The sequence below is a fragment of the Festucalex cinctus genome, chromosome 6, assembly GCF_051991245.1.
Source record: "Festucalex cinctus isolate MCC-2025b chromosome 6, RoL_Fcin_1.0, whole genome shotgun sequence".
In the NCBI taxonomy this organism is placed as follows: Eukaryota; Metazoa; Chordata; class Actinopteri; order Syngnathiformes; family Syngnathidae; genus Festucalex; species Festucalex cinctus.
Window position 1 is genome coordinate 7,988,576 of NC_135416.1, and position 13,835 is coordinate 8,002,410.

General features: G+C 38.1%; 1 protein-coding gene across 2 annotated transcripts in view; it reads left to right on the forward strand.

Moving 5' to 3' along the window:
* Positions 1 to 13,835, forward strand: part of sdk1b (sidekick cell adhesion molecule 1b) — a 270,446-nt gene that overhangs the window by 229,372 nt on the left and 27,239 nt on the right. For both annotated transcript variants that reach the window (XM_077524564.1, XM_077524563.1), the window contains 4 exons: positions 1,218 to 1,333; positions 4,608 to 4,794; positions 5,954 to 6,052; positions 10,866 to 11,060. In XM_077524564.1, the coding sequence (XP_077380690.1) occupies positions 1,218 to 1,333; positions 4,608 to 4,794; positions 5,954 to 6,052; positions 10,866 to 11,060 (597 nt within the window). The remainder of the gene's footprint in view (positions 1 to 1,217; positions 1,334 to 4,607; positions 4,795 to 5,953; positions 6,053 to 10,865; positions 11,061 to 13,835) is intronic.

Below are 13,835 nucleotides of genomic sequence, written 5' to 3' on the forward strand. Positions count from 1 at the left end.
ATTTGATTTGATTTGATCAGGCCCAATTAATTAACTCCTATGTGAGACTGTGTGGCCAGTGTTGGAGTAGGGGTGGGTCTAAAATATTGATATATCGATATCAAATCGATATTCCTTGTCATAACCCAATATCGATTCATAAAATCATGAATCGATACTTTTAATCCATCCCTCCGGAAATTAATATGTCAAATACCCCCTTAAAAAAAAATATGGTACAAATTGGACATAAAAACACAAAATGTGGATGCATAATTATGTACTGTGGCTGTGTCTCTTATAATACAGGTAAATTTGTTTTTCACTGGAACCTTAGTATAAAATCTGTCGTGATTTGCCAGTGTTTTTGCAGCTTTATTTACATAGTGTTGTGGTTGTAATTGATTTCAGTTATTTATGGTTTGGATCAGGTCATGTTCAATACAACATACATGATTCATGTAACTGTATTGCATTTAATTATAAATGTAAACATTCATATTTTTACTAATGCACCAAGTAAGGTTGGGCAATATATCGATTTTTTTTCATTAATTCGCGTGTTTTGTTGTGGGGAAAAAAATAAACTTTTCCACTTCAACACATACTGTACAGATTTACATTTCCAGAAATATTTGAATCAAGGTAGAGGTTTTGCACATTATGGTAATTCCAAGAGAAGAAATATGGTTACTTTTGTTAACTGATAAAATAAATGCAAAACTTTTTAACTTCATAGTTTATGTAAAAATAATAATAATAATAATAAAATAAAAAAATTTAAAGGAAATAATATAAAATCGTGAAAAAATTGTAAATCAAATTTCTTGTTAAAAAAAAATGGAGATTTTATTTTTAGGCAAAATCGCCCAGCCCTAGCACCAAGTAAGAGAAAGAAGTTTCTATTCTGTTGCAGCATTGGTACTTCTGGGAATGTCTTCCATATCAAAGTAAAATTGGCACTGCATGAAATCCTTAACGGAATTGAAAATCAATCTGCATCGAATCAAATCGATTTTGGAAATCTGAATCGATACCAAGCCCTATGTTGGCGTATTCACTATGTTAGATGACACAAAAGGGAGCTATTAGACTTCCCTGTACTCTCTACTTCTCACTCACTGAGGAGAGAGGACTGCAAGATGGTGGAGAGGATTCAGATAAAGGTCCGGATTGATTGCTAGTGCAAAGTAGCACTGACGCAAATGCGTGTTTGTGTGTGCGTGTGTCTCCCACAGTCCCATCAGGATCTCCTGTCAATGTGACTGCTGATGCCGTGAGTTCCTCCAAAATTCTGCTCACGTGGTCTCCCGTCCCTCAGGCGAGGCGGAATGGGGCCATCCTCGGATACAAGGTGCATATAACATGTCACACGCACTCACAAAAACATACCATTAACACCTCCCAGTCGTCACACGCCCGAACTCTCACACGTTTGCAAAAAAAAAAAAAAAAAAAATGATGTAATGTCCAGTAACCGCAGTGGTGTTATTTAAAGATAACTTCAAGTTCCAAGTTCCTGCAACTTGAACTAACTCCATGCATGCTTTCATGTTGTATTGCGGTCTCAAAATACTTTTTTTTTTTTTTTTTTTGCTATGTTTGTTAGTTTGAACTTTGTTTCAGTTTGAAATTCGCAAGTGTGAAGTCTCCCTATTTATGCCTCGGTGGGTTTGTATCCCACGGGTGTTTAACGATAGGATGTTGTTGTCGTTGCCTCGCATGGTTAGTGAAACGACCGCCCTGCATACCAATCGGTTTCTCACTCGCCTTGTGGCAAAACGGCTCGTTAGAACCACTTTTTCCTTCACAATGAGGCCATTTTTGTAAGGGGGGGGGGAGATGTCAGGACATTGTTATTGGCAGAGGATAGCTGCCTCAAATCAACTCTTCTGTTTTCGAGACAACTTTGATGGCTTCCCATGACATGAATGAGTGAGAGTCGGCACAGACATAAATCTTGAGGTGTCTGCCTTTTTCTGAAAATAAGCGAGCTGTTGTATGCGTGATAAACTGATTCCACAATTCTAGTTAGAAAAAAAAGGAGTTACAAGGCCTTAGCACACAGTAAGATGTATTGACATGCCAGAAGGAAAGATGAAGATGATCCATCATTAGCATGTCGTCCACAATAAGAAACTACAATCTATCAAACCTGCACGGTGTCACAAAACTCTTCATCGGAATCAAGACATAGATAAATAGTATAGCTCGACGAATACAAGTTTGTCTTTTGTTTTTTCCGCACTGTACTGCTGCTTTTCGCCGCCTCCCCCGCGCATCCCCTGAGGATTTCTTGTAATGTACGTTGTTGTTTCTGATCTTAGCATAAAGCGACGACACGCAGATTTGTGTCTGTGTTTTTACAGCACGCGGAAGAACAAAACTATTTGGCCTAATGTGATGTAGAAATTGTGTCTGTGTCTTAATCTGCAAAGGACATGAATAAAGAGGGATTTGTCTCCGCTAGTGTTGACACGCGCGTGTTAATATGCAGCAAACAAAATAACTCCACCATCCATTGTTTGGAGATTTCAAAAAAAGAAATCTGCTTATATAATCCGTTAGCCCCCCCCCGAGCGCATGGCACACTTATATTGTTCCCTGGTGTGTGTGGCAGCGCGCGAGCGTGCCCACTGTGCTGAGAGATGACAAGCAGCTGCCGGCAGCGCTCGCTTCCGTTCGTCGTTAAGACGCCCGATGGTTTTTTCTGCCAGCTGCCACCAGCACCTCCTGACTTTTTGCTTCGCGCTCCCTTCAAGTCACAACTGACATTTTGCTTTCCACTTTCTTGTAAGGTGAGGCAGCGAGTTTGAGATGCCGAGGGAGACTTTTTTTTTTTTTTTTTTTCTCAACATAAATTCACACAGAGGCGGCAAGCTGGACTTGTGGTTAGCGGATCTGCCTCACAGTTCTTTTGTGCACACAACATTGTGGAGTAATGGGAGCCCAGTGGAATGCTAAAAGGAAAGCTAAACTTGAAAAAGCATTTTTGTTAACAACATAAAATAAAAAACTTCATATAATTATAGCCAAAAACTCATGTTAGCATGGAGGAAAATATATTATCAAGTGCGCCGCATCGGTAAAATAACGGTATATAACTTAAAAACAATTGCCATCATTTCTTCGCGGATTTTTGTGGACCAGCCCTAAATTACGGAGCTCAACTGTCATCATATTGTTCCGAAAAATAACACGAATGCAAATGGAACGTGGCAACACTTTTCCGTTATACCTTCCGGACATGTTAAATCGACCTGTTTTGCATATATATTAATCCCAGAATGCATTGCGTGGTGCAGTTAATGATGTTATAAGGACATTAATCCTTGTCATATCTATTTGTGTTAACAGTCATTGAATTTGTGTCATATTTAACACATTATGTCGGTGTACAATTACAAAAAAATAGTAATAATTCAACAAACCGTAGTTTAAGTTGTGTGTAATACTATGACATCCAGGACGACGATTCCCCGTACAAGTTGCATTGCTCATCTGAAGACTGCTTGTGAAAGGACAAATCTTTAAGTTTTGATTGTGACCGGCTGATTTATCAGTCCGACATTACATTTTTTTTACTTTACAAAATCATCTCGCAGGCCGGATTAAACCCATTTGGAGGGCCTGATCCAGCCCACAGGCCGTATGTTTGACACCCCTGTTTTAGATAATCCTTGTTGTGACTTTTTTTTGTCTTGCACTCAACAAATACCTCCTATTCTCCATCTAAAAACCTAAAACTAATTTAAGAAGCCAGCATTTTCAAAACATAAAAATGAATAAACCTGCTCTAAAACTAGCTAAACTGAATTTAAAAACCACAGAATCTCACATCATCCAAACAAGGCTGATGACGAGCTTTGGTAGGTGCTTCTGTTTTGATTAGCAACAAGGTCCAAATTTTAACGTTGAAACAATACAGTAGTGCCTATGAACTGATATCGTTAAACTTAATAGGTCGTCCGGTGTTTCTAATTGCTTGTCATAACACACGTCTGTGGTTCTCGCTTTTAACTCATTCACTGCCAGTCATTATAGAAAATTTTTACATTTCCAATACTCAAGTGATATTACATTCAATAATTATATATAAACCGAATCTACCAAATAACAGAATAGACTCCCTACTTTTTGTCCCGTCCCGTTCTTTTATAACTGACAGCAGAAAAATGTAGGTTTGCCAAAATACAGCCATTTCTCCCATGGACTCTGAAACTGTGTTTATTTCCTATAAAATGGGGCAATGATGTCATCTACCGGTGGTTGGGCATCAGTAAAGTTGTTTCCAAGTTTGATATTTACAGTGGAGCATGCTCAGATTCGCCCCCATTTAGCACCGCTCTAAAAAATACAATTGACAAGTATACTTGTCAAAGGCAGTGAATGAGTTAATACGTTTTTTTGCAGTAGACTTCCTGTCATGTAATGGCATGTGGGAAAGGAGAGCTACAGTCTCCAATATACTTTTGAAAATAAATATTTGGATATTGACACAATTCTCAAATTTTGGGCGTCTCTATATTGCAGCTTTTCAGCTCCAGCAGGGGGTCAAAGGTTTACCGTAGTTTTTTCTGAAACATGAGTACATTCGTGCATTTGTGTGTGTATGTGTGTGTGTTCAGGTGTTGTACTCCGAGAAGGACTCCGAACGTCCCCCCAGTGTTCTTTTGGCAGAAGGAGAGAGGAACGCGTCGCTGCTTCTTGGCGCGCTGAGAAAGTACACAGTGTACGCGCTGCAGGTGTTGGCGTACACAAGGATGGGCGACGGACCCCCCAGCACACCCGTGCTCCTGAGAACCAAAGAAGACGGTAGGGACAAGTTTGTGCCTGCTTCATGAACATCATCGCTTTTCAAATCACTTCTTGACAGTCCTTGATGATATACGGTAGAACCTCTCAGAAGGTGGTACAATCTGGGGTCGTAACCACCGCAGTAACCTCGACTGCCCTTTTTAACTCATTCACTCCCATCCATTTTCACTGAAGCAATCCCTTTAGCTCCCGGCTGTTTTACTGGATTTTGACTGATTTTTTTCAAGGTCCACAGAATATTCTGTTCTATTGCGATAAAAACATGGAACCTACCAAAAGAAACGGAATTTCTTCTTTCATCAGCAAAAAAGTGTATTTGTATCTGTTTCCGTTTTGCAGCAATTAGCATTAGAATATAGCTAGGTTTCATCATTATTCACAAACGTGTTGAAAACACTGGGTAAAAGAGCTTGTTGCAACATGTTCCTGGCTGATCTCTTATACTCTGCTGCCACCTACTGGCCGTTTTTTGTAATAACTACCATTGCTTGAAGCAACCTCTTCATGTCAGAAGCTGTATCAAAGCCTTCTGTATGCTCTAGCATTTAAAAAAAACAAACAAACAAAAAAAACATAAAAACTGATAGTTTTTTGTGACTGAATGACAAAGTATTAAAAAAACGTATTTATACGTTTTTGGGTTTGAATGAGTTAAATAATTAATAATCAGCACAAATACACACAGACATCACCGAGCACTGTCACATTGGAAAAGTTGTTCTGATTTCAGGGTGGAACCTGAACAAAAGTCAGTTTGTCAAAAGTATAATGAACCCGCGTTGAGAACTTCTGTGTGTGTGCGTGTTTCTCCTAAGGGGCCCGTGGGTGTGTGTGAGTCGCTATGACATATATTTGATGGTGTGGAACATGTACTTCTAACCGGTTCAAAGGCAGGCGCAGTGAGGTTAAGAGAAAATTACATTTTCTATTTTTTTGCATCTTTCAAGGCAGGTCTTTAAAATTTATAAGACGCTCTATACAGTTTGTGTGTGCAGGCAAAAGCATCCCCGCTGCCTCATATACGGTCACACATTTAATGGGAGTGCTTGATGTTGAGATGCTGTGCAACTCCTTGTATTTTATTAGTGGTCCCCTCGGCTGCCAACTCACATTTGTTTTTTGTTGTTGTTTGTTTGTTTTGTTGTCGCCCCTTTAGTCCCAGGACCCCCAGTCAGGATGGTGTTTCCAGAGGTGCGCCTGTCGTCAGCCAGGGTGGTGTGGGAACCTCCCACAAACCCCAACGGCATCATATTAGGTATTAAACACACACAAAGGGAGGAGGGGGGCAAATATTATCATCATGCTTTTAGAGGAGCTGAAGGACAAATCCCCATGTACAAAATCAACACATATACAAAGAGGACATTTAAAAGTAAAGCAATTAGCACGTAAAATGGTTGTATTTGCAGCTTTTTTGCTTAGCTGTGCCAGTTACGTCTACCCAAGATGGAAAAGTACTCCAGAAGAACTACAACACACTCTAACTGATGTATTTTCTCTTACAATTCCTGTTAATTATTCCTCATGAAACATCACAACCAAAATAAAATACAATATAAAAAAAGTAGGCTCAGCTGTGAAACTCACCAGCATTGCTTTGTTTAGCTTACCCATTTACATCACATGAGTGAGTGGTCACTTGTTGCTAGGCAGAATTCAAATGGGCAGAGCAGAACTGTAATGGCAAAGCCACTAAACATACATACTAAATCTACATGGGGAGAGAGAGCGAGAGAGAGAGCAGATTATTGATAAGGTTTCAGATGTGCAAGCACGCCACATGACGGCTATCTGGTTGAGGAGGCAGATGTGGTTTGCGTGCGTTTGTATGCACCGGCGTCGAGGGTGGAGAAACACTTGTCCTCTCTGCGGGGAGTGCGCTGAGCAGGACAGTGTGAATGATAACGCCAGCTTTTAATGTAAGCAGGAAGACATTTAGAGGGATGCCGCTCGCCGACACAATCACACGAGCGCCATAATCCTGCTGTGTCCTTGCTGTATGAACAGAGACATCGGGTCAAAGGCCACATAAAGTGTACAATCTCATTTGTTGCAAAGTGCCTTTTATGAATAATAGCTACTTTAACATCATGTCTGCATCCTGGTACTATACAATTCGACACAATACAGTCACACTGGTCAGTCATTAACGACATTCAAATCCATCCATCCAGTTCTTATAGCGCATCCGGTTGGAGCGTATAGAAGCTGAGACAGATAATATAACAATGCTTGACAGGCATATATTCTTTATTCTCTGCGAAGAACGACTAATATTCGTGCCAGACTGAGAAGCCAGCCGAAAGAGGAGCTCAGTCTCCAGGTAAGGTAGAAAATCTTTATTTAGAACATTTCATGCACAAGGCAACTGAATGTGCGTCACACAAGCAGACACAACATCTAAAAGCATTTACAGGTAACGACATTCAGAAGCAAAGCAGAGAAAATAAAAGTAGCTTACCAAAATTACATTGAGAAGGTTCAAACACACTTACACTCACATAACTTACACTCTGGGCTGATTTCACCTTTTTTTTTTTTTTTTTTGGCTGCTTATTCCATTTGCCTGCAGCATAACAGCTAAATGTCATTTCACCATGTTTGCTTTGAGCTCTTTGAGTCAATAATACTGTATATCCATTTGTTTGTCTTCTACTGCTCACAAGTATATCCACATCAGATAAGCAGCACAAAATGTGCATTAATGGGAGTGAAAAAAAAGTGTTAAAATATTTTTTTAAATTATATTTACTTATGTCATTAAGATGTTTTTTTTGTGTGACCCCAGGAATCGTTTTTTTTTTTTTTTTTTTTTAAACCATAATCAAATAAAGTATAATTGCACATACACTACAGTAGGTGGCAGTGAGTTCACACGGAGTACTAGCTCCTGTGCAGAGGTGTACTTAAGGCAATTTTATAGGCAAATCATACTATTTATAGTCGTGGCGGAAAATTGGGTGGGACGGGGCCACACAATTATTTTCTCTATTTTCTCTCTCTATCTAGGGGGTGGCGGAATAAAAATTATTTGAGAAGCACTGCTTTTGTAGGCTTCCAAACAAAAAAAGTGTCGTAATTACAGAAAAACAAAAATACATGCTAAGAGTACTTAGGTATTTAAAGTAGATTTCAATCAATTATAACGTTAACATTTAGCCTGTATGTGCCAATGTTTGTAATGTGAGTATTGTTGCAGGAATCTATGTATATATAAGCATGCAAACTAAATAAGACAAAATAAAATTTGAATTTAAATTTGACAATTTTTTTTCTCCAATAAAATAAAATAAATTAACAAAATAACATTTTGTTTCTTGTTTTCATTTTCAATCATAACATTTTATTATATTATTAATACTTGTCAATTCATCCAAATTATTAACAGCCAGAGGACCTATTTCGCCACTTTACTATTAAATTATAAAAACAAACAATTCAACAGTTATAATGGATAGTAATGGAACTCGTGTGTTGTTTGACACAGTGGGTCAAAGTTTTTGGGAGGAGTTCCAGTAATCCAGCTGACACTATACCAGCACTGACTAATGTCAATGTGTGTGCTACTGCTACAAGACATCTGTATGTTCTTTGAAGCACTATGTAGAAAGATGTTAAAAATACCCTCACGAGCTTGTTAACTCGCAGCCGTTATGAGTATTTCATGAACTATACAAGCGCAGCCAAGCACGCTGAGCCGCTAGCGTCGCCATAGACACACATTTTGCCAAAAGCCATCGGGCCGCGTTAAATATTTATGCGCTGCATCTTTCCCATAGCAGAAAAGAAAAACCCGAGAGGGTCTTTTTACGAAAATGACACAGTCCCCTTTTGTAATGGAGATTTATCCGCGTGGATCTCGTCGACGGGGATGTCGCGGAGATATCCCGTACATAACTCGAAGCTGCGAAAGTGATTGTTTTGATGATTCCGGATTTGCCATCTCGCCGTTATCCGCTGATCTGCCTCGCTCGCCGCTTGCATTGAGCAAACAATCGGACTATCTGATAAGATTATCGCAAAACGCAAGCAGATTAGGCGCCTGTCAGCAGATTATCATCACAACAGTTTTACCGTAAACCAATCGTGTCCGGCGCTGTGCCTGTTCTCATGAGAATTTAGTAGGATGTTCAGAAAAAGGAAATGTACGAGGGGAAATGCTCATTCGCCCCATTTTTTTTCTTTTTTTTTTTAAATCGGCGCCATCGTTTGACACTTTCCTACTCAATTAAAGAACAAACTGTTATATTCTCACTGATCTATTATTTTTCTCAGACCAAAAATTTATCGGTTTGAAAAAACACATTTTAAACTTTTGTTTTATTTTATTTTGTATTTTGGCTTCAGAACTCAGACGGTTCCAAATTTGGCCACAATTGTTGCACTTTGTCATTCAGTGAGTATCAAATGATTATTTTTACTTTTTTCTTTGGTGATTTCACACTATTTAAATCACAACTCGTAACACACTTGTTTCAAACTGCCGACCCAATTTAATGCCACTTTGCATTGTCACCACCTTTTTTGTTATTAATAGTCTTTTTAATTAAATCGTTTTTAAAATTGTACGGTGTTCTTGAGTGTCTAGAAAGGAGCCTATAAATCTAATGCATTATTATTATTATTATTATTATTATTATTATTATTATTATTATTATTATTATATGTGGACTTTTTTGCAAGCTCTATTCCAAAAAGATGAACTTGCATTGCTATGATTAGCAATTTTCAGTACCACTTTTTTTTCAGATACCAGTAACCAACTCTTGCGTTGTCAACAATACAATACCAAGTACTGATACCACTGACATCATTTTAAAGAAACACTGATACATCCCAAACTAGTATTTTTCCTTAAAATGTCATGATGAAATTAATATCCATTTTCCATTTGTTTAATCTGGTATCCATCCCTAGTTACAGTATGTTGTTTGAGCTTTTTTGTTGTTGTCAAAATTAGTGAGTTAATATTGATTTTATTTAAAGTTCCTTTAACGGCACTATTTTTTTTTAATGCACGATTAAGACCCAAATACATATTTGTGGAGACTGAGGTCTAGTTGTATTTTATAATTTCAAAAATGTGCAAACATTCACAAGTTACTTCATGTTAAAGATTAGATAGCTCTTAATATGAAAAGAAAAATGCACTGAGCTGTCACTGTCACTTACAAATGCAATTATGCCATCTAGTGGCAGAAAAATGACCTCAACACAAATCAATTTTTTACAGTACAGTACATCTTTTTAATTTTAACTCAATTTTATGAATTATGAAATTACTGTATCATTACTAAAAGATGCAGCCATAGTTCTATTACTTTAACATTTTCCCCCCAGTTTTATGTTAACAGGAGTATGAAAACACAGGAAAAAAAATGTACATTTCGAACAGATAAAATTTGCAATTAATCGTGAGTTAACTATTGAAGTTATGTGATTACGTAATTATGATTAAAAAAAATTAATCGCCTGTGATTGGCTGGCAACCAGTCCAGGGTGTCCCCTGCCTACTGCCCAAAGCCAGCTGAGATAGGCTCCAGCACCCCCCGCGACCCTTGCGAGGAATAAGCGGTCAAGAAAATTGATGGATGGATGAAATTTAATCGCCTGACAACCCTAAATATAATGTAATAACTTTCATTTTAACATCAGTACACTTTTTTTGGCAACTCTACCCACAATTATAAGTTGCAGCCATTTGATTTATTTGCCTATTTAGCATGAGAGTGTATGATATGTTTTTGTGAGTGACGTGTGGAAAAATGGACGTGAGCGTGTGTGTGCGTGCAATATACTGTATGTGTTGAGTGGTGTTAGTGTTATTACATGGCCTGCTGCACATGAGACAGGGAGAGCATGTACACAATGATTCCCAGCCAAGGGAAAGGATGGGAGGTTGTACGTGTATATGAGAATGTCAAAGTGCGATTGCGTTGCCTTGTTTCTCACCACAACTATTATTTCCTTTTCCGCTTTGTAGAACGTATTTGCAAAGAATACACAGAGCACTGACGACGGACACACACACGTTGAACGTTGATCTCCGTCCTTTTGTTGCTCCGCAGGCTACCAGATCGCCTACCGCTTGGAGCAGAGGGACAGTCAGCAGTGGACCACGGTGGAGGTGGGTTCCAACGGACGCCAGTTCACCGTCACCGGACTCACCCCGGAGCAGACCTACGTGTTCCGGCTGGTGGCTCGCACCGCCATGGGCTGGGGCCAGGAACACGCCGCCCTGGTGGTCACGACGGAGAGAAGAGGTAAAGTGCACTAAGACAGCATTGCAAATAGATGATGCCAAGGTTGTTCGAGTTAATGAAAACTAACAAACTAAAATAAAAAATAAAAAACATTTTCATTAACAAAATAACATGAAAACGAGAGCACTTTTAAAAAGCGGAACTAACTGATACAACATTTTATGCTTCATTTTTGCCAGTCAATTCCATATTTCAGCTTTCGGGATTTATTTTAAACTGTTGAGCTGAACATAAAGAGGCAGGTAGGTCGAACAGTCGTTTGGGAATTGTAGTTAACGTACCTTTTTTTATGTTGCGCTCAACAAATATTCCATATATTCTAAATGAACTAAAACTAATAATAAAACTAATTGAAACTAACCAAATTTAGGGGCGAAAAAAACAATGATAATAATAATAATAATAATAAAGGTTAGAATGCTATTCAGCATTTCCTCAATGATGATGATGATGATGATGATAATGAAATAAATGCGAACTAAAATGGCAGGTAGAATACATGGGAACATAAAATAGTTCATTTTATTAATAAGCTTTAATTAATTCTCATTTTTAATTGTATTCATATTTTATTATTATAATTATATAAATATTTAATGTAATAAAATTAAACTTTGGCATCTATGTAAAATTTTACTTTTTTATTTTGAATTTTCAATAAATTTTAATCAACCAATTATTTAATGATTAAAAAAAAAAAAAAAAAAATGCAAATAAATGAAAAGGTTTTAACCAAGGAAGGAAATTATGCAATTTCATATAATTTGTATGAATTATTTTTATTTTTTTTTATGTACAAATACTGTATACATCTGATCGTTTGACAGGCACAACGATTGAAATGTTCTTCCATTAGATGTTAGAAGGTACACTAAGCCTGTGTATCCACCATTTGCCATTCACACAATCAAATACATAATTCATGGATTCCTGCCAGAGCCAAGCAAAATTCGAACCCTGATCCGATAAAATATGAGGTAGACTAACCACTCACCCACTATGCTGCCCATGAAAATTTCCTGCTTTATGAATCAACCTGATTTATACTGTCGAATGCAGTGTCAGCATATTTAAACGCTTGCAGGACCTTGATAAGGTCTTTTTGTGACATATAATAAAAGTTTTTGCCCTGGGGAAGAGAAAAGATGTGTATTGAAGCTTAAAAAAAGGCAGCCTTATGGAAATATTGTCACCATCTCAGCTTTCAAATATATTATTTCTTACTAAAACCTTTTATATATATGATAAAAAAATATATAAAAATAGAAATGTCAGGGTGAAATCATGCATTCACCTGCAAAATGCTATTACTCGATATGTGTTTACAGCACAACATCTCATCTCATGTTAAATTCATTGCAATGAAATCCGTGCGCAATTAAAATGATGCATGTGAAAGTAAAACGATATTCACCGAGGAAGGTAGAGCGCGTGACACGAAAAGGAGGCAGCAGGTCATCAACATGTAAAGCAGCCAATCTGCCGGAAGCGACAGCCTCCTTAAAAGCTGCTCTACTTCATATCCTTCATTAGTGCGTAAAAATATCAACCGGCATCAACATCAGCAGCTGCACGCATCAGGTACGTGCGTCAGGCAGCCGGCTCCGATATTAGCTTAAATTGGCCGCGCTGGCAACGACATCATGTTCTCAAGCACGTGACTATTGCCAACCCGGACTCGCTGATTGACCCTTAACGCATCACAGCGACGTTGATGTTGTCTGTTTTGACTGTGTTAAATGACGTTCGTTGTAATTTTGTAAATTCTCATCTCCGTTACCATTAGCTTGCCCAAAATGGCAAAGCTACACAAAAACGGACACAAATTACGTCCCATCGAAAACTGCTTTGTTGATCCCGCAAATTTAATCAACTCGACTTCGCAATCCAGATTTCAATTTGGACCAGTGGCTTTCAATGTGTATTTTTACAATTGACAACCAGATGGGGCTACTTACTACAACGACATTTAACATATTTTCCCTTCTTGTAAGGAGTACCTGCTACTACTGAAATGATCAGGTGTGTTGTTCATGATGTTGGGTAATGGTGCGTGTAAAGAAAGATTGTGCGTGCCATTTATGTCCGGCTTCTTAAAACATCAACGATCTGCGTTGTAATTTCAGACTTCAGTTTTTCAAAAAAAAAAAAAAAAAAAAAAGAGGGTTGGCACGGTGAAGTAGGGATTAGCATGTGTGCCTCACAGTGTTGCTAAATGCTAGCTGTTAACTAGCTACATGCTCAATAAGATTATGTTTAAATTTAGCTTGAAATAGTACTGTAAATGTCAACATTGCTTTTGAATAATTTTTCTTTTTACACAAAATCGTTATCAATGATTGATCGGGTCCATGAAATTAAACATTGCGGCAAACTACACTAACAAGGACATTATGTGTTGCCATTGTTAATGCCACAAAGTTTCACAGTGTTATGTTCTGAGGTTGGATCGCAAAAGCGTAACATCGAGAGGCGTAGAACAAACTTGATTAGACGAGAAACAATGAGAATGCATCGAGAATCACGAGATGCCAAGCCCCCTTGTGCTGTGGAGATGCACAGAGGAAACAAGGTAATAATTTGACAAACACACGCTTCTCGTTTTGGCTTAAATAGAAAGTGAATTGATCAGATTGGCTGTGGTTAGACACGTGGGTAACAGGACTGACATGGAATTATCTGATTGGCTGTTGACCGAGTAAAGAGATTAAAGATTAAAGATAGCTCCTGACATCACATAGCGTTTTTCCAGTTGAAACAAGATGATGGTCAGTT